Raw genomic sequence first — 27,418 nt, 5'->3', positions numbered from 1 at the left:
ACCATACCCATTTAGTATATTTGTTTTTACACAGCATGATGGAGACGGTGATTCCCTGCCGGCTGCTCCTGTAAACTATGAGTTCAATTGTCGTCTGTACATCATACAAGCTTCACCCAAATCTGATACTTTACCATTGTCTTGATATAATTGAGAGCTATATACCTAAAAAGATAGTAACACCTTGAATATTAAATGAAAAATTAGAATACTTATAGTCAGGTACAAAAACAACCTCATTTCCCCATTAATTTTCTCTCTGTGTCCACCAGTAAATATTTTAACAACAAAGGAGAAGGAAGAAAATTAGAACTTCTCACTTGCTCCATTTGGGAATTACTTAAAAGTCCTCTGGCCCCTGCCAGGAGAGGCCTTCTTCAAGCCAGGAAGCAATTGCAATATAGAGAGAAATATGTGATCTTTGTACACAGGTCATTAAAATGTTTCCCTTCTGCTAGGTAGCCACAGCTCTTACTTTGTCTCTTTTCTATCATCTCCCCATTCTCTCGATGATGAGCCATCAAGCTTATTGTCAAATAATGGATGGGTCAGTTATCCATTTACATCAATTGTGTACTTTCCATTGATTACAGAGCTTTTCAGTGATTTACCACTCTCTAAAACTGGGCGACACACAGAAATACTCAAGAGAATTGGGATTCTGCTGTTTTTTTGTTGTTATTGTTGCTGTTGTTTTTTTTTTCCCCTTGGGAATGATTATTTTAATTTTAAGAAATAAATTAAGTGGGAGAATTTTCTTTAAAAAAGCACTCATAATATTCAACCCACAATCACTAAAGAAAATTAAGATATTCAGAGTCTAGTGATAACATTTGAAAGAATTTTATATTGCAATTCTTTCTGAAAATAATTTAAAACCAGACTGTGAATATCACTGCCTCTTTTAATTAACAATTGTGAGCTGATTATCTGTGAACCATAATTTGCACACATTTTAAATGACTGAAGTGGTTCCTGAAGTTGTGGCAGGACTAAATGACTCTGCTATATTTGAGATCTCAGGAAGAATTACAGAAGCACAACTTAGGGCCAAGCTCAGGGCTGAAGCTCCAAACCTATAAAAGTTTGGAGATATTTACACTTTCGTTTCACAGATTTTGCCCAGCCTTTGCAGAAAAAACGAGAACACCATGATCTGGTGCCTCAACCAACAACTTAATGAGCGTGACAAACAGGTAAGGTAGTCACACCTGTATCTGCAATGCTACAAGCCGGACAACAGCTGTGCTGAAGGGCAGAGGTGGTGAGAGATAAGGGCTGAGATGAAGAAGGGGTAATCCATCAGCAACACTGGAAGGTCCTACCACTCCCATCACCTGAAATACAAACAGAGCACATGACCAGCCTTGACTATTGCAATTTCATGCAACCATAGTAAGGGAGTCTCAACGATGATGATGATAATAATGATAAATTGAAGGTTGGGCATGTTACTTTCAATCTTTTCTTTCTTGTTGCCTTCTGAAGGCATGTAATGTCTGGAGTCAGATCGAACATTACACTGAATTCAGCCAAGGTTTTGTAGAATGCTGTTAATAGTTAACTACATAAATAATGAGAGATGAACCAAAAAGCTATTCTAATCAGGAGATTGGACACTTACTTGTGAATTCAAAGGAATGCAGTCAACATTCCTTAATGAAGCAAATACTGACAACAATGATGATGGCAACAGCTCTATTTGCACTAGGCATTCCAACTACAGATTAATTGCTCAACTAGTGAAGCAGCAGGTCCTATTTAATGAGATGCTCTAACATGGTTTCCACACATTTTACAAAACCTTGTCAGGACCAGACTCTAGATATTACATAAACAACAAAAAAATCTTTTTTCTTCACATAAATCCTAGACTGGCCAACTCATAATGTCATTTTGCACCATACAAGAAAAAAAAATCCCCTTTGTATTTTAAGTTCTCCCACCCCAGACTACCTCAACTTCTAGCCAATTGTGGAGGCTCCACCACCCCACTCTCCAACTGGCAGCCCTCAACTCTCAGCGCAACTTGAAGAGGTGAATTGTCAAAGTAGTGCATGGGAAGCAGCACACCAAAATCCCGTCTGCGTAGGGATGGGCTCCTTGATCTCCCCACACACCACCTTGAAATGTACCTCGCTATTTTCAGTGTCACCTGAGCGTCTATTTTTATGGGCAGATAGGGGCACAAAGTGGTTGACCTGTAAATCTTCAATTCAGAGAAGTCAATAGCAGAGTTAAATTGTGCAAAGTTTCATAAGATTGCCACTTGGCTACTCACCAGATTGACACAGACATTGATCAGTGACCTAAGGTGAGGCAGGAAGGATATGATTGGCTGCCTCTGAAGTGTCAAACAAACCCCTTCAATCAAATTGCTGGCAGGCTCCCACTCAACCTGTCGCCTGGAATACAATATAGGAGCCATTAGCCGCTTGGCTCCCTTCTGGAGAGTCTGAAACAAGTGAATGAGAGTGATTTTGATGCCATCTAAGACAGGATGTGTCTCTGGGATGAAGTTTACCCATATTGTTCCAAAAGCACAGAGCACACTGGGAGGGGAAGAAGTTACTGAAAACGTAGCAGAGGCAGGCCTGCCCCACTCGACTAAATCTATTGAAAAAAAAACAGAGATGATGAATGGGTTGCATTTTAAGTTCCCTGGTTTTAGCTTTGACAGAGAGTCCTAAGACTACCATTGTAGCAAAGCAATCACAGGGGTAATTACTCCCAATAGAACTAATCTGACCCCAGCTGCATTTCTGAAACCTGATTATCAGACTACACATGCCCATCAGTTTTCACACCAGACTACCACTAATTTGATTTATATAGCTTAACTCCTGACAAGAAGATCACATTAAAAGAAAATAGTTTATTTAAACATTGTTCTTTCTTGGCCTCCCAATACATGGTATGTATTTTTTGTCTACTTTCTATGGTAGTATAAATGGTGTTACTGTATACATAACCCAATTAAATGAATATGGGATTTTCAGTAGCCCGAGTAAACCCATTCCATAATTGTCATAGTACTGAAAGATCCATCCCTGTGGCCCCAAAATAAACAGCTTGGGCTTTACTGATATTAACACCATTTCTTTATATTTTTCTGGCAATACTTTTTAAGTTTATATTTCCTATCAAAATGGAATCTGCAACTACAAATGGAAATGTATTCATAAATGAGGCTATGTGACATCTCCAACACTGAAGGTAATGCAGAGGTCAGGTTCAGTCAACATTTCTTGTGTTGAACTGAGATCACCTAATGAATTTAAATCTAAGCCAACTCCATATTCATAGCACAGCTCCCAAGAACATTGCCTACAACAGACCAAGCCTATGTATTAATCCAGAACTCTACTTTTGGGAAGCATGATTTCTTTATAGTGGGCTTAATTATATCATAAATGGGTCAGTTTTGGAGATGTTTAACATCTTTAGATACCAAGTATTTAAGAAAAGAATTTATTTCAACACACCCTTGTAAGACAGTTATAACTCTTTGATAAGCCATTTGCTGACAGACACAAATGTTCTATTGGGATCACTAAAGAAATAGTGTTTTAAAACAGGCATTTCCATGCCATTGAAATAAATAACCTTGAAATAATGTATAGGCAGACATCACCATGATATAAAAGAATATAAAAACAAATAATCAATTATTAGAATAAAAATTTTCAATTTGTTTATTTTAATGACTCCTGAAGGATGGATTTGTGTGAAGGAGATTATGAGCTAATACCTGGAAAAATTCTGATGAATTGAACATTAAGTGCTATAAATTCTTGGGAAAGAGCTTCACTGATTTTTGGGTTTAGTTTAAAAGGACAGAAAATGTTCTCACTAACCCAAACTTGAAATTTCTGAGTAAGTGGGTTTACCAGTATTAATTCATTGAACTACGTGCTCACTATCACTATAGTTTCCAAACTCAGCTAACATCTCTAAGTAGACTGGTTCAAAACCATCTGCTAATAAGTAGGCTACCAATGAATATTTGCAAGATCACTGAACAAAGATCAAGTGTTAACATTGTTCATTTAGTACAACACTGAATTAGGTTTAAAAAAAGTGAAAATTAGGCATTTGTTATCAATCCTGCGAACTTTTAAGCTGATGCTTGGATGATTATTGTAAAGCTTGGAATTTCTCTAAACTGGTATCTAAATATGTTAACTAGCTATGTCAAATATAGTACTTTGAACATAAAATTCATTTTCTTTTCTCATTAGTTGTTTCATTTATAAGGCATGCCCTCTTTTATTTTAAAAGGGATTGAAGGGTACTAATTGAAATTTTTATATGTGTCAGATGAGGAGCATGATAGCTAAGAAATGGATAGATTTTTTAAGATGAGCACATATATTTTTAAAGAAAATGTTATTTTTCTCAAAATGTAGGCTTTGCTACTCAGGCATTCATAGACCCTATTAACTATGCACATATTCCAAAGAAAACTTTCAAGTCATTCGTTCAACTCCAGAATGATTCACCATCTTAAAAAATGACAAATCCTAACTTTGACATTTGTGATAGCAACAGCTAACTAGGAGGCATTCTCACCTCAAAGTAGGCATCTTATGAATTTTGTTGAACATTCTATCCAATCTTTTTAAAATGAGGATGAGGGCTGGCCTCACTGCCTCAGCTGTCCAGTCGGTAATGGGTAGCATCTCCATAATGTAGCGCCGAAGCCCACGACTCTCCATCGTCTGGGTGTCATATGGTGCCAGCTTCAGAAGGGAGTGTGCAATTTCTGCCAACCTAAAATATATATGTATATATTTTTAAGATAAGCTTAGAATGACACAATGGGAATTTTTCTACATAGCATCATGTTAATTTCCCCTTCCAGTCCACCAACTCCCTGTACTAAGAACATTCTTCCCCACATCTTCTGTCCCTCTGCTCTCCCATATACCAGAACAGTGATAGCTGCACATGCATATTAACAGAGAATCATAGAATGTTCAGAGACTACATGTAAAGAGCATCTAATAAGGAAACTAAGATCCAGAGAGATTAAGGATAGGCCAGCTATATCTAGTGAATGTCACTTCTGAGGATATGCATGTGTATATATACAGGTATACATACACACAAATACGTATATATTATATATATGACATATATGCATATAAAAAAGAATGTAACTTTAATGAATAAAATCACTAGCATCAAATGTCCTTGTAAACTTCATGGCTTCAGCAATCCCTCAGATCAAAGGTACCCTATAACAAGTGCTCTTGGTTTTTGTTGCAACCCAAGGAATTCTTCAGACTCCATTTTCATTCCTCTCCTTTAAAGCCTCCTTCTCTCTTTTTGTGTTATACATAGATCCTTTCTCTCTGCTGAGATTCTTTATATAATAGACCCAGTTATACTGTCTGGATTTTGGTTGTCTCTACTTCTCAGATTTCCCAACTTGGTTCCATACAGGAACTACCAGAGGGAGGGCTGTGCTTCCCTCAAGGTTGGCCCAGGCTTGCAGTCACCAGACCTGAGTGTGGATGTCCTAAGTGTCAGATTTTCTAGAGGAGAATTGGCCAACTAGATTAATTGGGCAAATAAGGTTTCTAGTAAATGTAATAGTAATGAAATAATATTCAGAACTAGATATGGACCATCAGTTTCCAAAGAACACAAATACAATGATGTACATAGCCTTAAAGCCAATTTAATTTAACTTTGTATGAAGGAGAAAATATTTAAACATTTTACAGTGCCTCCTTATAAAGTATACTGCGTAGATGCAAAATGTGTAGATGATAATATTAAGAGGTAATGTATACTCATTCATAAAAATATCTTCCAACTATGCTATATGAATCGAGCTTGATTTTTGTCCTTTAAAAAAAGCTTATATTCTAAAAAATACGCCTAAGACACAGTGGTTGAAATGTTCATATTCTTTGTTGAGATACTGAACATTCATTTGAAAACAAATTTCTTTAGGAAGGGTAATACATTAAGTAACTACCACCCATTATTTGAATCTTTGCCTTGAATCAGTACATGTTGAACCAGGCAGGCAGAGGATCCTATGGAACTGAATGCAGGACAGAGGATTCCTGATGGGGGAGAGGAGCAGAGAGGCCTAATGTTGCCTAGGAATGCTTGTGTGGATGACATCAGCAGGAGGCAGCCATACTTGGAAAGTTTTCAGGACTGTTACTAAAGAGAGGAGATTTGAGATAAATAGAAAAATACGGTTTTCTTGTTTTTTGTTTGTTTTTGAGACAAGTTTGTCCTGGAAAAGCTCTGAAGATAATCTTCTCTGAGTCATGGAATTTCAGGGCTGAAAGAGCCCATAATAGTCATAATAGTCCTGTGGAGAGATTGCTTCACACTGGCACCTCCTATTTCAAATATATATATATATATCTTAAAAGGAAAATGAAAAAATATAGCTTCCCAGGACTTCCAAAAATCTCATAAATAAGCACCTCTAAGGCCTGGGATCAGAAATCTGTATATTTTTAACTTTTATTTTGGAAAATCTCAAACATATAAAGAGGTAGAGAGATGAGTATATAGTGAGCCCCCAATATACCCATCACTCAACCTCAGCCTCCCAAATAGTCGAGACTACCGGTGTGCATCCCCACGCCTGGCTAATTTTTATAGTTTTTGTAGAGATGCGGTTTCACTATGTTGTCCAGGCTGGATTTGAGCTCCTAGACTCAAGCAATCTGTCTGCCTCAGCCTCCCAAAAGTGCTGGGATCATAGGTATGAGCTACTGTACCCAGCCTACAACGACTCTTGTTTCACAATCCCCCTTTCCTCACCCTGGACTATTTTAAAGTAAATCCCAAGTATCATATCATTTACCCAGAAATATTTCAGTATGTGTCTCCACATTTATGGACACAAAAAAATTAAACACAATACAATATGACATTTGACAATTAAAAATAAATTTTTAAACCCCAAATATCCATTCAGTTCTCAACATTCACACAATAATCTCATAATTAATTTTTTTTCTACGAATTAGGAACAAATAAGGCCCATAAATTTCAATTCATTGATAGATCTTTAAGTTTCTTTTAATATGTAGATTTCCCCCTGTGTATTTTTTTTCTACCTTGTCTTTTATTAAAGAAATTCACTGTAGCAACACTCTGAATTTTGCTGATTGAATCTCTGTGGTGTAATTTAATCTATCCTACTGCCTTTGTATTTCATTCAATTGGAAGTTAAATCTAGGGCCTGCATCTGCAGACTCAGTTTTGATTTTTGGCAAGAGTATGTAGCAGGTGGTGTGTGGTGTGTACTTCCTCCAGGAGGTACAGGATTCCTAGTTGTCACTCTTTTTATGACATTAGCTGCTCTCAGTCACTGCACAGATCCACTGATGCATTAGGAGCCGTGCAGTGGTAGTATCACATAATTTTTTTCTCACATATTAACTATAACATTGTAATAAAGAGAAATTGTGATTACTCCAAGAGAACAGAAGAGTGAATAACTTTGAAAGGATCTAGAAAGTAAGAGCTCCCCAGATGATTTTGATAGGCACCCTGGTTTAGAAATCTCTCTAATTACTTAGATTGTTCTACAATTGTTTCATGTGACTAGCTCCATGGATGAAAACTCACTATTGTACAAGGCAACCTATTTCATCTTTGGAGGTCCACACTGTGAGAGGTTCCTCTCATGTTAGGCCTCCAAATTCCCTTTAATTTCTTCCTACTAGGCTTAATTCTGAGCATAAATCCAATCTATCTTCTCCATCATGACTCTTCATTATCAAGAAATAGTTATTATCTCTTAATTCCCACTATCTTCTCTCCAGACTGAACATATTCACATTGTCCTGGAAATTGTGTGTGAATGTGGATGTTTTAAAGAAATCATTTTAAACAGTTTATACATTATTTTGTTTATCTCTTTCTCATGAATTTGATATACAGAAAATAATTCTTCTCCGGTTATTTGTGTGACAAATAAGAGTATATCTATATGCACTTATTTCCTTTCTCTTACTATTTTAAAGATATCATTGAGAAGTGCTTGTGAAATAATCTATTTTAAGCTTCAAAAGAATGCTTAGAGCTGAATTTAAGAGCCATTTTATGGATTACTACCTGAATTGCTCTAATCCCTGGTCACGTGACAAAATAAATTTGTTTTGTACATAAAACAAAACTTTCCTTTCCTACAGTCTTTGCTGTACTATCACATGCATAATCCAAAAACTTTCCAATGGTTCTTTCCCAGTGGGAACGTAAGAGATTTTCCCGTTGAGGGGTGAGGGAGAGAAGAAAAGAGAAAGAGAGAAAGAGACCATGAGAGAGACAGAGAGAGAGAGAGAGAGAGAGAGAGAGAGAGAGAGAGAGAGAGAGGGAGAGAGAGAGAGAGAGGGAGAGAGAGAGAAGTTACAGATTCTATTAATCTAGCCGTTTTGGCAGCACTGGGTTGGGCAAATGAAGCAATACATTTCTGTAGGGCAGAGACACTAATCAAGAATATTTTCTTCAAGAGCCTTGTAATCAACTATACATTCTGCAAATTCAGAAGTATAGATTGCCTCAGCACTGATTCTTTTTTTTTTTTTGAGATGGAGTTTCGCTCTTGTTACCTAGACTGGAGTGCAATGGCACAATCTCGGCTCACCACAACCTCTGCCTCATGGGTTCAGTCAATTCTCCTGCCTCAGCCTCCTGAGTAGCTGAGATTACAGGCACGCGCCACCATGCCCAGCTAATTTTTCTGTGTTTTTAGTAGAGATGGGGTTGATTCAAATTCTTTCTGCAAACATTTGTATTTTTTATATCATACCGTTTCTCTTTCTCTTTTTAAAAATCAACTTTTCATCCTTGGGTGACATTATCGATTCTTATAATTTAAGAACAATTTAATACTACCTTCAATTAACAAATTTATATGTTAAGCTCTGACTTCGACATATATTCAAGTGTGTACTTAATTTATAAAAGAAGCCTTAATTACATCCTTTGCTTAGCATAAGGTCAAAGCATCTGGATCTGCCCCTACTCAGCAACACAGAATAGCTCTATTTGGTTAGAGACTGTGGCAGGCCTGTCTTTTTCAAAAGCTTGTTATGAGAAATTGCATTAATAAAGGACATTTAATCTACCTATTCCCTGGGCAATATAAATGTTGCCCTTCTATTGACCCAGGCCATGAAATAGCTGTGTTCTTGAATGACATTATCCTGGCTTCAGATCAATTGCTCTTGCTGAACTGCATTATGACATTGTGACAACTTTATATACTAACGGGCATCCAGCACGTACAACCAGTACTTTCCCTACTATAGGTATGTTGTTGAAGACTCTGTTCATCATACCACTCTTTCAACAAACACCAACCAGGAGACTGTTGAAACTCAGAAAGCAATACCCCAAAATGGAGAACTCAGAAGCCAAAGTTTTTCACTGACCTCCTGCCCTCCTCTCTGTGGCCTCTCATTCTTTTCCAAGGCTAGCCATAAATACTGAAGAGATTTTTTTCCTCAAAGGAGGTCATTGAAACCAGAACCCTTTTTCCTGAAGCCAACCATAAAACTTAAAATTATGACACTAACTTTCCCCCATCTTTCTGTGTAAAAACTAGCCATTAAGAAATGATCTGACCCATCTTGTTTGATTGTAGGTAGAATGCCCCCTTCCCAGAGAGGGTCTTACCCGATTCCCAGAAGGAAGGAATGCTAACCAAAGAGGCCAAGAAGATCTAAACACACAGGCCATGCTGGGTTTCTTCACTTGGTCTATTAGCATGAGATCGTGCCCTTTTTGTCCAATCATACTTTGTTAAACAGAAACGGAGAGCTTCCCCTGTATTTTGGGGTCTTCATCCTGAAGGCTCCTGTGTCAGGTAAAACTATGATCAAATACATTTTTATGCTTTTTGATTATGATCTGCCTCTTATCAGTTGATTTTCAGCAAACCTTCAGAGAGTAAAGGGAAATTTTCCCTTGGTCTCTACACGATTTTTCTTATTCTTTGTATTTTAAAAAAGTATTGTTTCACCAAGCAACTGTTTGGTTTTTAACTTATTTATAGTATGATTTTGTAATTAATCATTTTTTCACTCATTGCTTTGATAATTCAGAAGCTCAAAGTCAAATTTATAATTCATGAATATCCAATATGATCTTATATTGATTGCTTGTGCTAATCTTATCATACAGATAATTAACTCCTTGAAAATCTTCCACATTATCCTGACTCTATAATTTGTATATACTATCCCTTCATATATTTTCTGAGTTGCCTCAAATACTTTATATAATGATAATACATAAATACATATGCAATTATAGTACTTGCAACACTGTATTATAGTTATTATGTGCCTCTTGCAGTGAACCATGATAATCTTGAGGACCAGGACCTTACTTTACATACCCAGTGTTTAACATAGTATTTGGACCATTCTCATTAGCATTAGTATCTATTGTGTCCAGATCCGTGCCAGGCACGGAGCTAAATCATTTATAGTTTACTTAACCTTTAATAGGTATTGGCCTCTAGAGGGAGCTCCAGGCCTCTCTGACTCTTGCTGTCGCCTCCCTCCAAATGCGCTAAAGAGTGTAGATAGTCAGGTTATATAAGACAATCACTACCTCGTAGTCGTCTCTCCTCTCCCCCTCCCTCCCTCCCTCCCTCTCTCTCTCTCTCTCTCTCTCTCTCTCTCTCTCTCTCTCTCCTCTCTCTCTCTTTCACACACACACACACACACACACACACACACCTTTTAGGAATATATTTTCCTTTTTCTCACAAAATGGCCATTGGTCATAGTGATTTTCTGACTCTGGGAATGTGATGTTTCTCTGTTCACAGAATGGCTTAGGTCAGTAGAGAAGACCAGTGGGAAAGGAAGAGGAGGGGCTGAATAGATCCCTAGGTTGCCACGACAGCAGGACCTTAACACTTCCAATGTCCCTCCCCTTTCTTTGAAGGCTCTGATCTAGGAGCTGAACTTCTCTGTGTGAAATAAGCTCTTCCGCATTACTGCACAGCAGGGAGTGTGAACTCCAGTGAGGTTATGGGGTTCTCCAGGGCAGTGCTGGGTGTGTGCTCACAATTCAAAGAATGTGAAATTACACTGGAAGCAAAAGACCCTGTGCTCTCTGTACATTTCTGTCTTCTCATTTTCTTTCATTTAGTACTTTCTAAATTAAAAAAAGGCAATAACCAAAAAACTGTGAGTTTTGCCAAATTGCAACGTTATTTCAAAGTGGCTGAACCTAACACTACCTTCAGATTTTTTTTTTTTTTTAGACAGCCTCTCCAGGCTGGAGCACAGTGGTGAGATTCTTCTAGCTTTATAGATACATTAAACTTTCCAAGTGACTGTTTTGTTACCCATGACATTTTTCTTTCAAGGGATTTTTTTATCACCCTTAACAAATGATTACAAATGTGAATAGAAGATCCTCTGGAATCATGTTCCTTTTGAAACACAAATACAGGCCGGGTGCGGTGGCTCACGCCTATAATCCCAGCTCTTTGGGAGGCCGAGGCGGGTGGATCATGAGGTCAAGGGATTGAGACCATCCTGGTCAATGAGGTGAAACCCAGTCTCTACTAAAAATACAAAAATTAGCTGGGCATGGTGGCGCATGTCTGTAATCCCAGCTACTCGGGAGGGTGAGGCAGGAGAATTGCTTGAACCCAGAAGGCAGAGGTTATGGTGAGCCGAGATCGTGCCATTGCACTCCAGTCTGGGTAACAACAGCGAAACTCCGTCTCAAAAAAGAAAAAAAAAAAAGAAACACAAATGCAGCCTTTAGCGTGAATTTCAAGTGAGATGGCATCTCCATAGGAAGATGAAATATGAATGCACAGGGATGTAATTCTGGGGCCTTTCCCTAGTGCACTAAGAGTAAAATATGTAAATGACAACTGGCCTCATTTGTTATTTACATGAATCCAGTTCAGAATTTTTACCAGGACACATTTTTTTAGCTGTTGGGGTTGTTTATATAAAGGGGATTTCAAGCCCAAGCCAAGTTGGCTGAGTTAAAACTGCTTACTTTCCTGCAGGGCTCATTACTGGGATTTTAGGAAGCCTAGAAGCAGAAAGTAGTTGTGCATTCTTCATGTAAAATAACAGAATAAACATTCAATTTTTGTGAAAATTAGAATCTGGGCAGCAAATAACACTGGGAAGAAGGCTACTTTTATAAGAATTCAGGTGATAAAATTTCCCTTTCTCTTTTATTGAGAAGCAAATACATAAACAGTGCTTTTCTGTCCTAAAAACATTTCCCCTTTGTCCACCCTAGGATCCTGTTTGGTGCACTTAATGCACACCTTACCAGAGGGTTCTGCATGATGTGTACCTAAGTCACAGGAAACAAATCATTCTATTGCAAGTGTTTTTCCTGGAGAATGCCCACTCTCAACCCAACACACACATTCCAACACATGGGCCAAGCTGTGTTTACATTTGGAGCAGGGAAAGCGAGGCCAGTACCTCATGTGAGACTTCACATCCAACAGCTCCAGGGCAGTGACCCGTGGCTCCCCAGCCAGATTTTGCAAGATCTTCAGCCGTGGTCCACAGTGCTTATAGAACTCTGTGCAAATATTCAGTAAGGACTCCCGGGGTCTTCTGAACTCTTCTCGAGCAATTCGTTCATCCAGTTCCTCTCTGGGAAGGCCTTGCCCTTCCTCCAGTAAATGAAGGTTTTCCCTAGGAAATTGTAAAAGATTAACTAGGGGGTCTGAAAATGTATGCATGTGGCAGTTGTGAGAAGAGGAAATAATAAGATTTCTAATGAGTAAATGAATCAGTAAGTAGGATGAGGCCAAGGAGAACCTCATCCAAAGGATTAAAAAAAGCTTATCAGCCTAGAAGAGATTGTCAACCAAAATTGTAGTAAAGCCACTTCTGGGGGTTTACCCAGAAACAGTATGTTACGCACCAAACTAAATCTAACAGAGCCATACCCCAGTTTTAAAGGCAATCATCTCAAGATGTCAGAACTGGTATGAAATTAGAGCAAGTCTTTCTGTATGTACCTGATAAAGTGCAGTTTGGCTCCTTGTTCCTGGTACCTGGGAGTTAGAAAAACAGTCTATGTAACTATTAGAGCAAGAACAGGGTCCCTTGGATGTGGCTTCTTATAGGCTTTTTCATTTGAAAAGCCCTTGAAGCTATATCTTTTGATAAGCTCACAAATATAGATATACTACTAGTAATATATACTCATAAACATAAACTCATGGAATATAGCCAAATGAGAGAAATTTTTAGGAATTTTGAAATCTAAGATGTAGTTTTAATAGCATTTGCTCTGTTTTAAGTGATGGGAAGGAAAATCATGGCTGACTTCCTTTTGGTTCTGGAGACTTATTGCTTTAGGATTCATGGATAATAAAACTTTAGAAGTCCTCTTTCTTCTTTAGAAGTCCTCATTTAACCCAGTGAGCCTAGAGAAGTCTCTAAATATCACTTAAACTACAGTATATCATTTTTCCTTAATATAGGAAATTAAGGCATGAGTTAACCATCATACCAGGCAATTTATACTTGGGTTTGGAATTTATTTTTGTTTTATTTTTAATATGAATATATATGATGAGCAGGGAATTAACTTTACATGAATAATGATACACACTTAAAAATAGAGAGAGTGGAAATTTATTGAATTTCTCCTTATGATTTCCATACCAACTACTCCATACTGAGTAAAGAGAACTTTTTCTTAAGCTGATTTTAAGTCTGCCCTATCTTAAATCTTCCTTGTAGAAGGAAGCTAATTAGGCTTTTTTGTGTATGTCGGAGTATTTAAGGCTAACACAGATGGAATGAAACAGGTAAAATATTAACTAGTATAGCCAGTGTCTGAGTTGTACCAAAATGAGGGAAGGAGATTAAGTCAACAAGCATGAAAAGCATCATTTGAGGGCGTATGTCAAAGTTCGAATGAAATGTCTGCAGAAAATCTGTCCAGATGAAAGTAAGTTGACTCAGTGCCCTGGGAATGAGAAACCACCTCCTGATTACTATTGTTTATTTGCCTTTTGTTGAAGGCAAATGAAACAACACTGGAATAGTTCCAAGACCACCCAGGAGGCAGAGAACATCTAGCATGCTCAAGCAAACCAAAGAACACAAATGCCTATTTATGAAGGTGGTTTAGATTTCTCTTTGACAATTTCTAAAGAAGACTTGGTCTTTTCTTGGAAGTCTACACTCTCACCTCTTTTCTTTTCCTTGGAGGTTTTCACATTCAATATTGACTATTTTCAGGATTCCTTTCATTCCCAACAGCTGACATTCAGGTTGTATGAAATTGAGAGACCATAGAATAAGGCGCAGTGAATTACCTGGTGTTCACCCCAGATGACATGGTGTGATTGGCTGTGGTGGTTCCCTTATGACCTTGGTCACACCTGCTCATCTGTGGGGCTGTCATGGGCCTATAACAACGACAGTAATCACAGCAAAACAACAACACAAGTGGAAACATTTATTAAATCCTCAAGTTACTGAAGCACACATAAGCTTTCAGTTAGAGTCTTCAAAAGACAGGCTTTCCGGCTTTGGGCTTTTTTGTTTGTTCTGAGAGTCACTTTAAAGGAACGTTGATTCCCAGGGGTTTATAAGCTCATCATGATTTGTGTTTTTCCACTTCTTGGTTTTGAATAATTAACTCTTTAAAATAACTCTTCAAATAAGACATTTAGGAAATATCTACAGACTTCAAAGTCTGTACCAATTAAGAGTTAAGAGCTCTTTCTTCAGTTCTGCAGACACTGGGCAGTTCACTGTTCTAGATGGTAAGTGAAAGGCAAGAATGTGTGTACCACTTTGGCCACCTACACCACTATCAACTACTCTATTTTTTCTGAGAAAAAGAATAAAAGAATAAAAGAATTCTCCTAGTCAAATCACAGTAAGGCTACCCAGGAAAGTGAATATGTTAATATCTATTATATATAAGTCAGTAATTTAGATGCTTTGTAATAGATTTGAACGGTCTCATTTTATATCTGCAGGGTTTACTTTAAATAATAGGTAAAATTTTGCCTCTATATTGGCATCTAAGACGTAAAAGGCATAATGCAGTTTTTTTTAAAGCAATTTCTTTTATAAATCATCAAGGCTTGCTTCTGTGCTGCTCATTTTCTGTATGCTGGGCATGGCTAGAAAGTAAGCTTTTAACAATCACACCAGATCTCCTCTTCCTGTGCCTGTGGTGGTAGACAGAATTTAGAGATGGTTCCCAATATCTCTGCCCCTTGGTGTTACTCCAGTGGTTATGTTACATTATATGGCAAAAAGGGGGAGTATCTGGGTAGACCTAATCTAATCACATCAGCCTTACAAAAGCTGAGACTCTTCTCTGGACAGAGAGATTTGAAGCATAAGCGTTCAAGGTGCTATTGCTGGCTGGAAGGTGGGGGCGGGGCAGGCATGTGAGAATAAATGCACGTGACTTCTCAATGCAGAGTGCTGCCTGGCTGACAGCCAGCAAGGAAATGGGACCTCAAACCTAAAGCTACCGGGAACTAGATTCTGCCAAAAAAATTGAATGAGCTTGGAAGTGCATTCTTCCCCAGTGCCTCCAGATAAAAGTTCAGACTAATAGACAACTTGACTACCAACCTGAGAAACCATGAGCAGAGAATCCAGCTGAACCTGCCTGGACTCCTGGCTTACACAACTGTGAGATAATAAATGGGTTTTGTTTAAAGCCTCTAAGTTTTTAATAATGTGTTATACAACAGTTAAAACTAATGCACCTGTGATATATTTATGTAATACTACCTATCTAATTGTTAAATTTCTTTTGTCATGAGATAAAGAAACTAGGAATATTGAGAAATTAGAAATTAGGAGATTCTTATCTTCTTGGTGTAAAAACAGTGAAGACAGTTTCATTGTGAGTAACTACTACCAACTAATGAGGCTAGTCTTCTCCACCAAAAGAATATTAAATGAACTGGAATATTTAAAGCCAGAGAACTTTAAATGTCAGAGCTCCATTCATAACTCTTTGTGAGCTTTGGGGTAAGTAAATTTTGGATAAGTTAATTGACTTACCCTTATAAAAGGGTATAGGAATGAGGAAAGCTTTAACATTATATAATATGAGGAGAAATAGTCTGAGTGTGGTGGCTCACACCTATAACCCCAGTACTTTGGGAAGCCGAGGGGGGCAGATCATTTGAGGCCAGGAGTTTGAGACCAGCCTGGCCAAAATGGACAAACCCCTTCTCTACTAAAAATATAAAAATTATCCAGGCATGGTGGCACATGCCTGTAATCCCAGCTTCTTGGGAGGCTGAGGCATGACAATTGCTTAAACCTGGGAGGTGGAAGTTGCAGTGAGCCAAGATCATGCCGTTGAACTTCAGCCTGGATGGCAAAGTGAGACTCTCTCTCCCTCCATATATATACGTATATATATATATATATACACACACACACACACGTGTATGAAGAAATACAGCGACACTTTGTTAAAACTAACTGTTTTTCTCTCCTCTAGTTGTAGGAAAAGGCTAGTGATGCAACCAGATAGGTACACAAGGAAGAGTGTAAATCTTTCATTTCTCTTTAGTATATTCTCCTAGGACTTTCATGAAACCACCAGCGATAGCATAGAACATTACTTCTCATTGGAAGAGGCAATTTGTCATTGCTGTCTGTGCCAACTCTTCCCATTTCCTTAATTTAGGTGCATATGAACATTTCAGGATGATAGTCTACAGCAGACTTTTGGGCAATGTTCTGCTTGTCTAGTCTGGCAATGTAGCTCATGATTAGAAACTAAACCTATACTGATGTTAATGAATTACAATCCCATTCCCTCTCTTACTTGAGGATGCATGATGAAAAAGTCCTTCCTGGACTAAAGGGCTTCCCTCTTACCAATACAGCGAGGTGGGCTGGGAAAGTCGGTGCCTTCTGGTGGAGGCGTAGATAATTTCACACTAAGGATTTGGTACTTTAGATTGGACACACAGCATGGCAGAATGGAATGGAGGAGCAAAGACACTAAACCCAGGAAGAAGACTTTTCCATCCCTATCCTGGGGAAGAATATTTCCTTGCAGTTAATTTAGATGGAAACGGAGAAGGAAAGCCCATCATATGCATAGTGTCCTGCATCCACCTTCCCCACTCACATTTTATTTTATTTTTCTCATCCAGGGCTCTCTGCCTGCCCCTCTCCTGCCATATGCCAGCTTAATGTCTCTGCTTCTGCACCCAAGCATCCTGTGATGGGACTAACTTCTTGATCTTTGTTTAGGGCTGAACTCTGGTGCCAATTTATCTTACCATTCCCAAATTTCTCAATCCTCTCTCCCAGCATTATTTAGTCCTGTCCCACAGAGAATCTGTTAATTCTAGCAGTAGGATAATATTTTGCTGTTTATATTGGTTACGTAGTTTCTGAAATTATAGTTAAAAAATGCAACTCTTCACAAACAGTAAAACAATAAAAGAATACTTATTTGGAATTGCAGGCATTCCATGTCTCATCAAATAATATAATAACAAAAATGTAGATTACCTCTTAAAGTCACTAAATTGGCCCTCTTACATAAGATTTGTTTACCACTTGGTTATAATTGCTGGAGAAGTTCAGAAAGCTATATGCAATGTGTGTTTAGCAATGATAGTAAGAATATTATTACTATTATTACTACTACGAATATTCAGAGTACTTACCAGTATTTATTCAAATAGCTTAGGAACTGTTTGCAGTTATAAGCCATAAAGGGCTTAGTTTAGGAAGTATTTGTAAATAAAGATTGGGTTTTAGATTTTTATCCATCACATTTTTTTCTTCGTTATTTTTTCAGTGGACACATATGATGTAAGGCTGTAGCTATTTCTGCCAATGGAATTACCTGGTGAGGACCTCTACACTGTATAAAAGGGCCTGTAGGGACGTTGCAAGAGCAGCTGTGGCCGCAATCTCCTCTCGGGCAGCAGGTACCGTCTCCACCTGTGATGTCTGCCTCTTTAGCTTTTGTAGATAACACGGAACTAAGGCTTCCAAGACCATCAGCATCTGAAGACTTTAAGCAATAGAAAGAAAACGAGTCACTTTTTACATTTGACTTTTGTTGGTGGTGTCACATTTAGGAGCATAGAACAATGAAAAGCATCTAGAGATGTAATGAATTCTAAGCCCCCTTGCCACTCCAAATCAAAAGTAGTTAAAGCTGCTGGAAATGTTGACCAACAATTATTAGTTCACTAACCACCTGTTAAAAGGTGATGAATCTTGCCTTAAGGAAACATGTGATCTACTTGGGGGAATGGGGGAATTAGTCATACATACAAATAAATGGTTTAAAGAATAAAAGAATGATAATAGGTGGAGCTATATAATCCATCTAGAGAAACAGGCTTCAGAACAAAACTTCAATTCGGGAGTTTGCTGATAGTAATTTTCCAGCTGCAACAATTTTGAGACAACATAAAACCTTTCCTGGGAGGCTGGCTTCCTGAGCTTAAGGAATTAATAGCAAAAACTTTGGACACAGCCATTATGTGAAGTCTGATAATGCCTGCTTACTAACGTGAGTAAACATCACTTACTGGGTAGGGCCCACACTCAATTTACTATTGGGTTGTCAAAAACACCTTGAAGGGAGATGGAGATTAAGTAATTATTACGAAAAGTGGATTTTCTCCTCTAAAGTTGTAAGTGTATAACACCACCAACATAAAAAAAATTTTTTTTTTTTTGAGACAGATTCTTGTTCTGTCAGTCACCCAGGCCGCAGTGCAGTGATGTGATTTCGGCTCACTGCAACCTCTGCCTGGTTCAAGCGATTCTCCTGCCTCATAGGTGTGCACCACAATGCCAGGCTAATTTTTGTACTTTTAGTAGAGACAGGGTTTCACCGTGTTGGCCAGGCTGGTCTTGAACCCCTGGCCTCAAGCAATCTTCCCACCTCAGCCTCCCAAAGAGCTGGGATTACAGGCTGAGCCACCACACCCAGCAATCTTTTGTTTAGAGATTCCCCAATTATGTTAAAGTTTATAAATTGAGGGTTCTAGAAAACAGCACTGATTGGTCAATATCCCAGATAATGTGAAATCAAGATTTTCTTTTATCCATTCTTCTTCCTACAGATACTAATGAGTTCTTGCCATGCTCTTTATTAATACTGAATACTGGTTTCTGGTAATATAATTTTGCCTAGAATATGTGCTCTAGAATCAGGAAATGGCAATTATCAGAATTTGATGGGTATGGAGAAAGAGCTATAATACTCTTTTGAGTTCTTCTATTTTTTGCAACTTAAGAAATGAAGCAAGAAGTCAGTTCTGCTTTCTGCAATAATAAAAAGTACCTTGCTGCACACTAATTGTCTTACTAGAAAGGGTGGACAAAATTTTAAAACATATTGAAGGTATCAGGTAGAAGCTAAGGCTAGCAATTATCTTTTCGAGGTACCAGACATCTGGGGGAAAGAAAGCTTCCTCAGTTCATCCAGACATTGTGCAGCACTCTTTTTTTCCAGGCATTTGTGAGTTTGTCAATTGCTTAGGGCCAAAAGGCTTTGTCATTAGGACAGATCCAAGCATAAATGTCAGCTAAGAGCTATGAAGCTAAGCAGAATTTTCAATAGCCTCACAGTGGCAAGGAAATATATATTGGAATTTAGGACTTCCAGGAGGAGTTAGACCCATGGAAGCCTGTATCCTAGGAATGTGAAATAAATAGAACAGCACTTGCAAAGACTGAAACCGAAGTTTACATCAAATGAACCACAGACTGAATTAAAATTATCTGCCATGCCACAGTTGCCAGTCAGAGAGTAAAAATAAATCATTTTTGGAGGAAGATAACATCGGTTAGACCCTTGAAGCATTTCTAACATTTTTAAATGCAATATTCAGTAGTCAAAATTGCCCAGGTCTGCTAAAACCAAATGATTGAAATCCAAGGAAAGGAACAGACAATATAAACAGGGACACAAGTGATCTACGTAGTAAAGTTAACAGACATAGATTTTTATACAACAATAATTAAAATGTTAAATAAGAGAGATAATAAAATGGAGAATTTCATCAAAACTCTGAAATCTATTAAACAAGTAGGAATTCTAGAACTGACCACTAAAATATTTGAAATTAAAAACTTGAAAGATAATTAATAGTAAATTAGAAACAGGAAGAGATGAGTGTGAACTGAAACAAAGAGCAATGGAAAACATCAAGATAGAAGAACAGAATAGGAGGGGAGAAATGATAGAAAATACAGAAAAGAACATAAGAGACACACATAGAGCATGGTGTTAAGAAGGAAAAAATGTACATATACATAAATGGAGAGGGGAGAGAAAATGGAATAGAGGTAATATTTCAAGAGCTATTTGTCAAATTTTCTAAAATTGTTGAAAGCTATCAAGCTTTATATTCAGGAAACACTATGAATCCCAAGAAGTATAAATACAAAAAAAAAATCACAACTAGGCATACCACAGTCAAACTGCTTAAAACTCAAAGCAAAGAGAAAATATTAAAAGTAGCAAGAGAAAAAGACACATTAAATTCAAATGTGCAGTAAGATCCAATGCTGATTTTTTGACAGATATGATAAAAGTCTATAGAAAATGAAATATTTTCTCTTTTATTTTATTTTACTAGTTAATTAATTTATTTTTGAGACAGGGTCTTGCTCTGTTGACCAGGTTGGAGTGCAGTGGTACACTTCAGCTCACTGCAGCCTTGACCTGGGCTCAAGCAATCCTCCTATCTCAGCCTCTTCAATAGCTGGGACCACAGGCATGCACTACCATGCCCAACTAATTTTTGTATTTTGTAGAGATGGGGTTTTGCTATATTATCCAGGTTGGTCTCAAACTCCAGAACTGATGCAGTTCACCAGCTTTGGCCTCCCAAAGTGCTGGGATTCCAGGTGTGAGCCACTGCACCCACCAGAATATTTTCTTTAAATTAAAAAAAAATTGTCAAAGGTAGAAAATAATAAAGATAAAAAAGGAAAGAAAAGGAAGACAACAAACCTACAAAAGCAAAATCTACAAAGCTCCAAACACTGGTTCTTTGTAAAGGTAAAACTATTAATAAACTCCTGGAAAGAATAATAATAAAAAAAGGGAGGGAGCAAAAATTCCCAGTATTAGAAATAAAAAAGTGAATACCATACAAACCCCATAGTCATTAAAAATAAAAAAAGAATATCGGGAACAATCCAAGATGGCCAATCTGCTAACATCTCAGGATTGCTGTTCTCAGTGAAAGCACAGAGAACTAGAGGACGCCACACTTTCAGACAAATTCTGGTCACTCACAGAGCAGAAGATTCCCAGTGGAGGAGCCACACAGGTCGCCAGTGCGACTCTTGTGGCTGGCGCAGTGGTTTCGCCCGCACCTCTGCACAACAGTTCTCGGAGCAGAGTAAACGAGACTGGTTCCCCTTCTGACCGAGGTTTGGAGGACCCACATAGGTCCCCAGCACGACTCCAGAGGCCGGCGCAGTGATTGTGATGGCACCTCGGCGTGGCAGCTCTCGGTGCAGAGTAAACGAGACTGGTTCCCCTTCTGACCTAGGTTTGGAGCCCCGGGAAGGCAGAGTCGCCTACTACCGACACAAGAAGGAAGCCCGACAGGAGAATCCTAGGCAGAAAAGCACCATCAGTTTTAACGCCGCTGCTCTGGCCCTGGGAACTAACAACCTGGACGTCCACTCAAGAGACCTAATCTGAAAGTAGGTAATTTCAAAGATGACAGGAGGATAAATTTACAATGATGGGAAGAAACCAGCATAAAAAAGCTGAGAATACTCAAAATCAGAACACCTCTCCCTCTAAAGATGATCACAGTTCCACATCAACAATGGAACAAGGCTTGATGGAGAACGAGCGCATCCCAATAACAGAATCACGCTTCAGGGAATGGATAATAAGAAACTTCTGTGAGTTAAAAGAACATGTTGTAGCCCAACGTAAAGAAACTAAGAACTTTGAAAAAAGGTTTGACGAAATCCTATTGAGAATAGACAACTTAGAGAGGAATATAAGTGAATTAATGGAACTGAAGAATACAATACAGGAACTCCGAGAAGTATGCACAGGTTTAAACACTCGAATTGTTCAAGCAGAAGAAAAGATATCAGAGGTCAAAGTCCAACTTAATGAAATAAAATGAGAAGATGAGATTAGAGAAAAAAGGATAAAAAGGAATGAGCAAGGTCTCCAAGAAATGTGGGACTATGTGAAAAGACCAAATTTACGTTTGATAGGTGTACCTGAATGCAACGGAGAGGATGAATCCAAGCTGGAAAATACCCTTCAGGATATTATTCAGAAAAATTTTCCTAAACTAGCAATGCAGGTCAATATTCAACCCCAGGTAATACAGAGAACACCACAAAGATATTCCTCAAGAAGAGCAACCCCAAGGCACATAATCGTTAGATTCACCAGGGTTGAAATGAAGGAGAAAATGCTAAGGGCAGCCAGAGAGAAAGGTCAGGTTACCCACAAAGGGAAGCCTATCAGACTTACAGCAGATCTCTCAGCAGAAACTCTGCAAGCCAGAAGAGAGTGGGGGCCAATATTCAACATCCTCAAAGAACAGAACCTTCAGCCCAGAATTTCATATCCAGCCAAACTAAGCTTCACAACTGAAGGAAAAAATAAAATCTTTTGTGAACAAGCAAGTACTGAGATTTTATTACCACCAGGCCTGCTTTACAAGAGCTTCTGAAAGAAGCATTACACACAGAAAGAAACAACCAGTATTAGCCTTTCTAAAAATATACCAAAAAGTAAAGAGCACCAACATAAAGAAGAATTTACATCAACGAATGGATAAAACAGCCAGTTAACATCAAATGGCAGTAACCCTAAATTTAAATCAACTAAATCCCCCAATCAAAAGACACAGCCAAAACCCAACGGCATGTTACATCCAGACCTGTTTCACATGCAAGGATACACAAAGACTCAAAACAAAGGGATGGAGAAAGATATACCAACCAAATGGAGAGCGAAAATAAATAAATAAATAAACAAAAAGCAGGAGTTGCAATTCTCATATCGGATAAAATAGATTTTAAAGCAACAAAGATATAGTGGTAAAAGGATCAATGCAACCACAAGAGCTAACGATCCTAACACCCAGATACATAGAGACTTAGACTCAATGAGACAGAAAATTAATAAGGATATCAAGGACTCAAACTCAGATCTGGAACAAGTAATAAATATTTATAGAGCTCTCCACTTCAAATACACAAAATATACATTCTTGTCAACACCACATCACACCTACTCATAGGTTTAAATGAAACATTGATTGGCCATTATTAATACCCATTTTTTTCAGAATAAAGCAATATTTCCATTCATCCTCAATCTTTCTCTTCCTCTTTCTTCCTCTCCTTTACTAATTTTTTTTTCTTTTCTTCTCTCAAAAAAAGAAAAAAAGAAATCAACTTGTAAACCTCTAGATCCAGGTCGGCAATGTCTCTCTCATTGCTTGATTTCCTTCCTTCCCTTCCCTTCCCTTCCCTCCCTCCCTCCCTCCCTCCCACCCTCCCTCCCTCCCTTCCTTCCTTCCTTCCTCCCTTCCTCCTTCTCTCCCTTCCTGCCTTCCTCCCCCACCCCAAAAAAAAAGAATATCAGGAACAAATTTATGCCAATAAATTTAGGTACTTAAATAAAGTAGAAAAATTCCTAGAAAAATGTGACTTACCAAAGCCACCACCAGGATAAAGAATTTTAATTTTAAGATGTTCCCACAGAAACTACATTACTTACAGTTTTGTGTATAAATTCTACTCAATATTTTAAAAAGACAAAATGCTATTCTGAGCTAGACACAGTTGCTCATGCCTATAATCCCAGCACTTTGGGAGGCTGAGGTGGGAGGACCACTTGAGCTCAGGAATTGGAGACCACCCTGGGCAACACAGTGAGGCTTTATTACTCAAAAAAATAATAAAAAAAATTAGCAGGATGTAAAGGCACCCACTTGTAGTCCCATTACTTGGAAGGCTGAGGTGGGAGGATTGCTTGAGCCTGGGAGGTCAAGGCTGCAGTGGGCCACGATCGTGACACTGCACTCCAACCTTGGCAACAGAATAAGACCCTGTTTCAAAAATTTAAAAAAAAAAAAAAAAAGCTAATCTGCACCAAATTTCTACAGAGTTTTTTTTTTTTTTTAAAAAAAGGGGTTGGGAGAGACACTTTTCAATTCATTTTATGAGTCCAGCTTAATCCTCATATCCTTGATACTATAGCCTGACAAGGACTTTATAATAATGGAGGATTACAAATAAACCTGCTAAAACATTTGCCAGTGGGTAGTTAATAGAGTAGTAGGTAAGCAAGACATCTTTTTTGTCTAAGCACTTGTAACTTTTGTAAGTATACAGAATTGGTTTATCTTGAATGACATAGAGCTACCTAGAATATATCTTCTACTCCTAACTTCCCTGCGATTCCAGTAATAAAACTCATTAGATAAGACCTTTTTAAAAAATAAAAATTACAGACATATCTCTCATTAACATAGTTGTAAAAATGCTAAAAAAAATTGCAAACACAATCTGGCAATACTGAAAAGTGATAATTATAATATACAACCCAATTAGAGTTTATTTTTAAGGAGGTAGGAAAGTTTTAATTTTGAAAATAAATCAGTGTAACCTATCAGACTTAGAAAATAAAGAATAAAAATCACATAATCATCTCTATAAATTCAGAAGAACATTTGGTAATATTCATTGTCTATCAATAAGAAAACTCAAGGTAAATTAAGAATAGAAGACAGCTTCTTAATAATTAATTTCTTAATGAATAATAAAATTACTTCCTTAATCTTACTGGTATATTATAACAAAATTCTATAGCAAATATTATTTTTAGTGATGAAATATTGGAAGTCCCTTCCATATTCTGAGATCAGAAATGAGAAAAAGATCCTACCATCATCACCATCATCACTTCTATTTAATTTTGTATTAAGGTTCTAGGCAGTGCATTAAGGACAGAGAAAGGAATAACGTGCATAAGAATTTGAAAGGATAAAATATAGCTCTCATGATTTGCAGATGATATGATTAATCAAACAGAAAACACTAAGAAATAATATATATTTAATTAAAAATATTGTAACTTCATTTAAAAATGGCAGAAGACTGCCGGGCATGGTAGCTCACACCTGTAATCCCAGCACTTTGGGAGGCCTAGGCAGGCGGATCACGAGGTCAAGAGATCAAGACCATCCTGGCCAACATGGTGAAACCCCATCTCTACTAAAAATACAAAAATTAGCTGGGCGTTTGGCACATGCCTGTAGTCCCAGCTACTTGGGAGGCTGAGGTGGAAGAATCGCTTGAACCTGGGAGGCAGAGGTTGCAGTGAGCTGAGATTGAGCCACTGCGCTCCAGCCTGACAACAGAGCAAGACTCCATCTCAAAAAAAAAAAAAAAAAGGCAGAAGACTTCAATAGGCACTTGGCAAAAGTGGACGTCCAAATTTCAATACACATTTATTTGAAAAGCTTCCAAACCTTTTAATTTGCAAGAGAGAAATGGAAATTAAAAGGACAATGACTGTCACTACAACCCAACAAAATAGCCAAAATCAAAAGACCGAAGATAACAAGTGTTGATGAGGCCATAGAGTACTAGAACATTTACATACTGTTGGTGGGAATGAAAACTGAAACCACTTTGGAATACTTTTTGGTAGTATCTACTAAAACAATACATACCCATAGTCCATGACTTAGCCTAGCATTTCCATCCATAGAAATGCATAAATATCATATACAAAGACATATACAAAAGCATTTATTGCAGCATTATTTATAATACCTTCAAACTAGATATAACACCAATGCCTGATAACACGAGAAGAAATAGATTGTAACACAGTCATACAATGGACTATTATAAGTGAATAAAAAAGAATCAACTATTGTTACATACATTTATATGAATGAATCTCATGAAATAATACTGAATCACAGAAGTCAGACATTAAAAATGGCTACTATACTATTTCAGTTAAACAGATTTCAGAAATAGGCAAAACTGATTTAACATATTAGAAATCAGGATAGTAGTGCCTCTGATTTTTCAATCTTAGTGGTAGTTGCGTAGATGTGATAATGTTATAAACATTCATGGATCTGTAAAATTATGATTTTTAAATGTTTTATGTAAATGTTACACTTAAATAAAATACTTTTAAAAAATTAAGTACAACACAGACTTGCTGCTACAAATGTTGAAGTCCTGTAAGTATGTTACTTATTCCCATGAGCCATATTCCAGGGAACAGCTGCTAAAGAAATTCTGATCTTACCGAGACATCAAGGTGTCATCTGGTTTAAACTGAGCAGAATAGAAAATTAGGGAGGATTAAAAAAAAAATTCTACTTTAACTTAACAATATTAGACTTTGGCCTTTAACTCTCAATGACAAGGAAATTTGATTGTGAACTCTAATTTCTTTTGATTTCAATGTGTTTGAATTTTAACTTGAAAGAGAATTTTATGTCTCAATGGAAATTAGGTAAAACTTGAAATGGAAGAATTTTTTAGTCAAACTTAGGTGTTCTCTATGTTGCTGAAATGTTGATATTGGAGAATCCACACGCATTTTATTACTGCAGCGTCTCAACTGCAGAATCTCTGACATACCTGGTTAACAACTTCTCTCTACTCTATTTCCATTCTGGACACACTTGGAATGGAAAACAGAGTAGAGAGAAGATGTTTACATCTATGTATAGAATGAATTTGGAGTTAACTTCATTCAGGATTTGATCCATTCTGGAACATTTTCTAGATCTGTGGTATTAAAGGAAGAGCAGGAAAGTGGGAGTAGGACCATCCTGCAGCTTTGCTCTCCTGAAGGATGCAGCCAAGTCCCTGGCTGAACACAGGCTGTTTCTCCTTCCCTTGTTCAAGAAGACAAAATGTCGAGAATGTTCGGGAAAACATTTCTTACTCATTCCTCATGTTTCCTTCCAATAAAAAGAGTTCAATTAACATAAATCCTGGCTCCTGTTGGCCCTTCTTCATTCTCTTATGGGAGAGAGATACAGACTTAAGGTGCAGGAAAATGTATGAAGATTTATTGGGCATAGTCAGCTTGGCTCCTTCCTTCTTCTTGGAAGAGTTTGTCGACAGAGTAAAACTTTAAATAGATCAGATTTAAACCTCAGACCAGAGCCAACATCTTTGAATTGGAATGACTCATTCTTCAAGTGAGTCTTTTGAATTCTCTGCACTGGGCAAAATGAAGGCAAGATTTATATTCTCACCCTTTGTATTACAGAAATTCTTCTTGCCCCTTGAAAGGAGTTTTTAAAAATAAAAATCTGTTATGAAATTTTGTTTGCTACTAATTTACATTACTTGTGAGGAAAAATATTTTCTAACAAGACTAAATACCTTAGTATCTGTAC

At 37.6% G+C, this 27,418-nt stretch overlaps 1 protein-coding gene across 44 annotated transcripts in view; it reads right to left on the bottom strand.

Annotated features, from left to right (window-relative positions):
- Positions 1–27,418, bottom strand: part of UNC80 (unc-80 subunit of NALCN channel complex) — a 232,044-nt gene that overhangs the window by 26,240 nt on the left and 178,386 nt on the right. For 43 of the 44 annotated variants that reach the window (XM_035305573.3, XM_035305581.3, XM_035305574.3 and 40 more), the window contains 7 exons: positions 17,860–18,030; positions 14,324–14,416; positions 13,013–13,048; positions 12,465–12,683; positions 4,573–4,773; positions 2,282–2,405; positions 1,212–1,337 (listed from right to left, as the gene is read on the bottom strand). In XM_035305573.3, the coding sequence (XP_035161464.2) occupies positions 1,212–1,337; positions 2,282–2,405; positions 4,573–4,773; positions 12,465–12,683; positions 13,013–13,048; positions 14,324–14,416; positions 17,860–18,030 (970 nt within the window). Of the gene's footprint in view, positions 1–1,211; positions 1,338–2,281; positions 2,614–4,572; positions 4,774–12,464; positions 12,684–13,012; positions 13,049–14,323; positions 14,417–17,859; positions 18,031–27,418 lie in introns of all 44 variants that reach the window. The other variant, XR_013519086.1, reaches the window with a different exon arrangement.

This window comes from Callithrix jacchus, chromosome 6 (assembly GCF_049354715.1).
Source record: "Callithrix jacchus isolate 240 chromosome 6, calJac240_pri, whole genome shotgun sequence".
NCBI lineage: Eukaryota > Metazoa > Chordata > Mammalia > Primates > Cebidae > Callithrix > Callithrix jacchus.
Note: the sequence above shows the minus strand (reverse complement) of the source record. Positions and strands in the feature narration are given on the sequence as shown.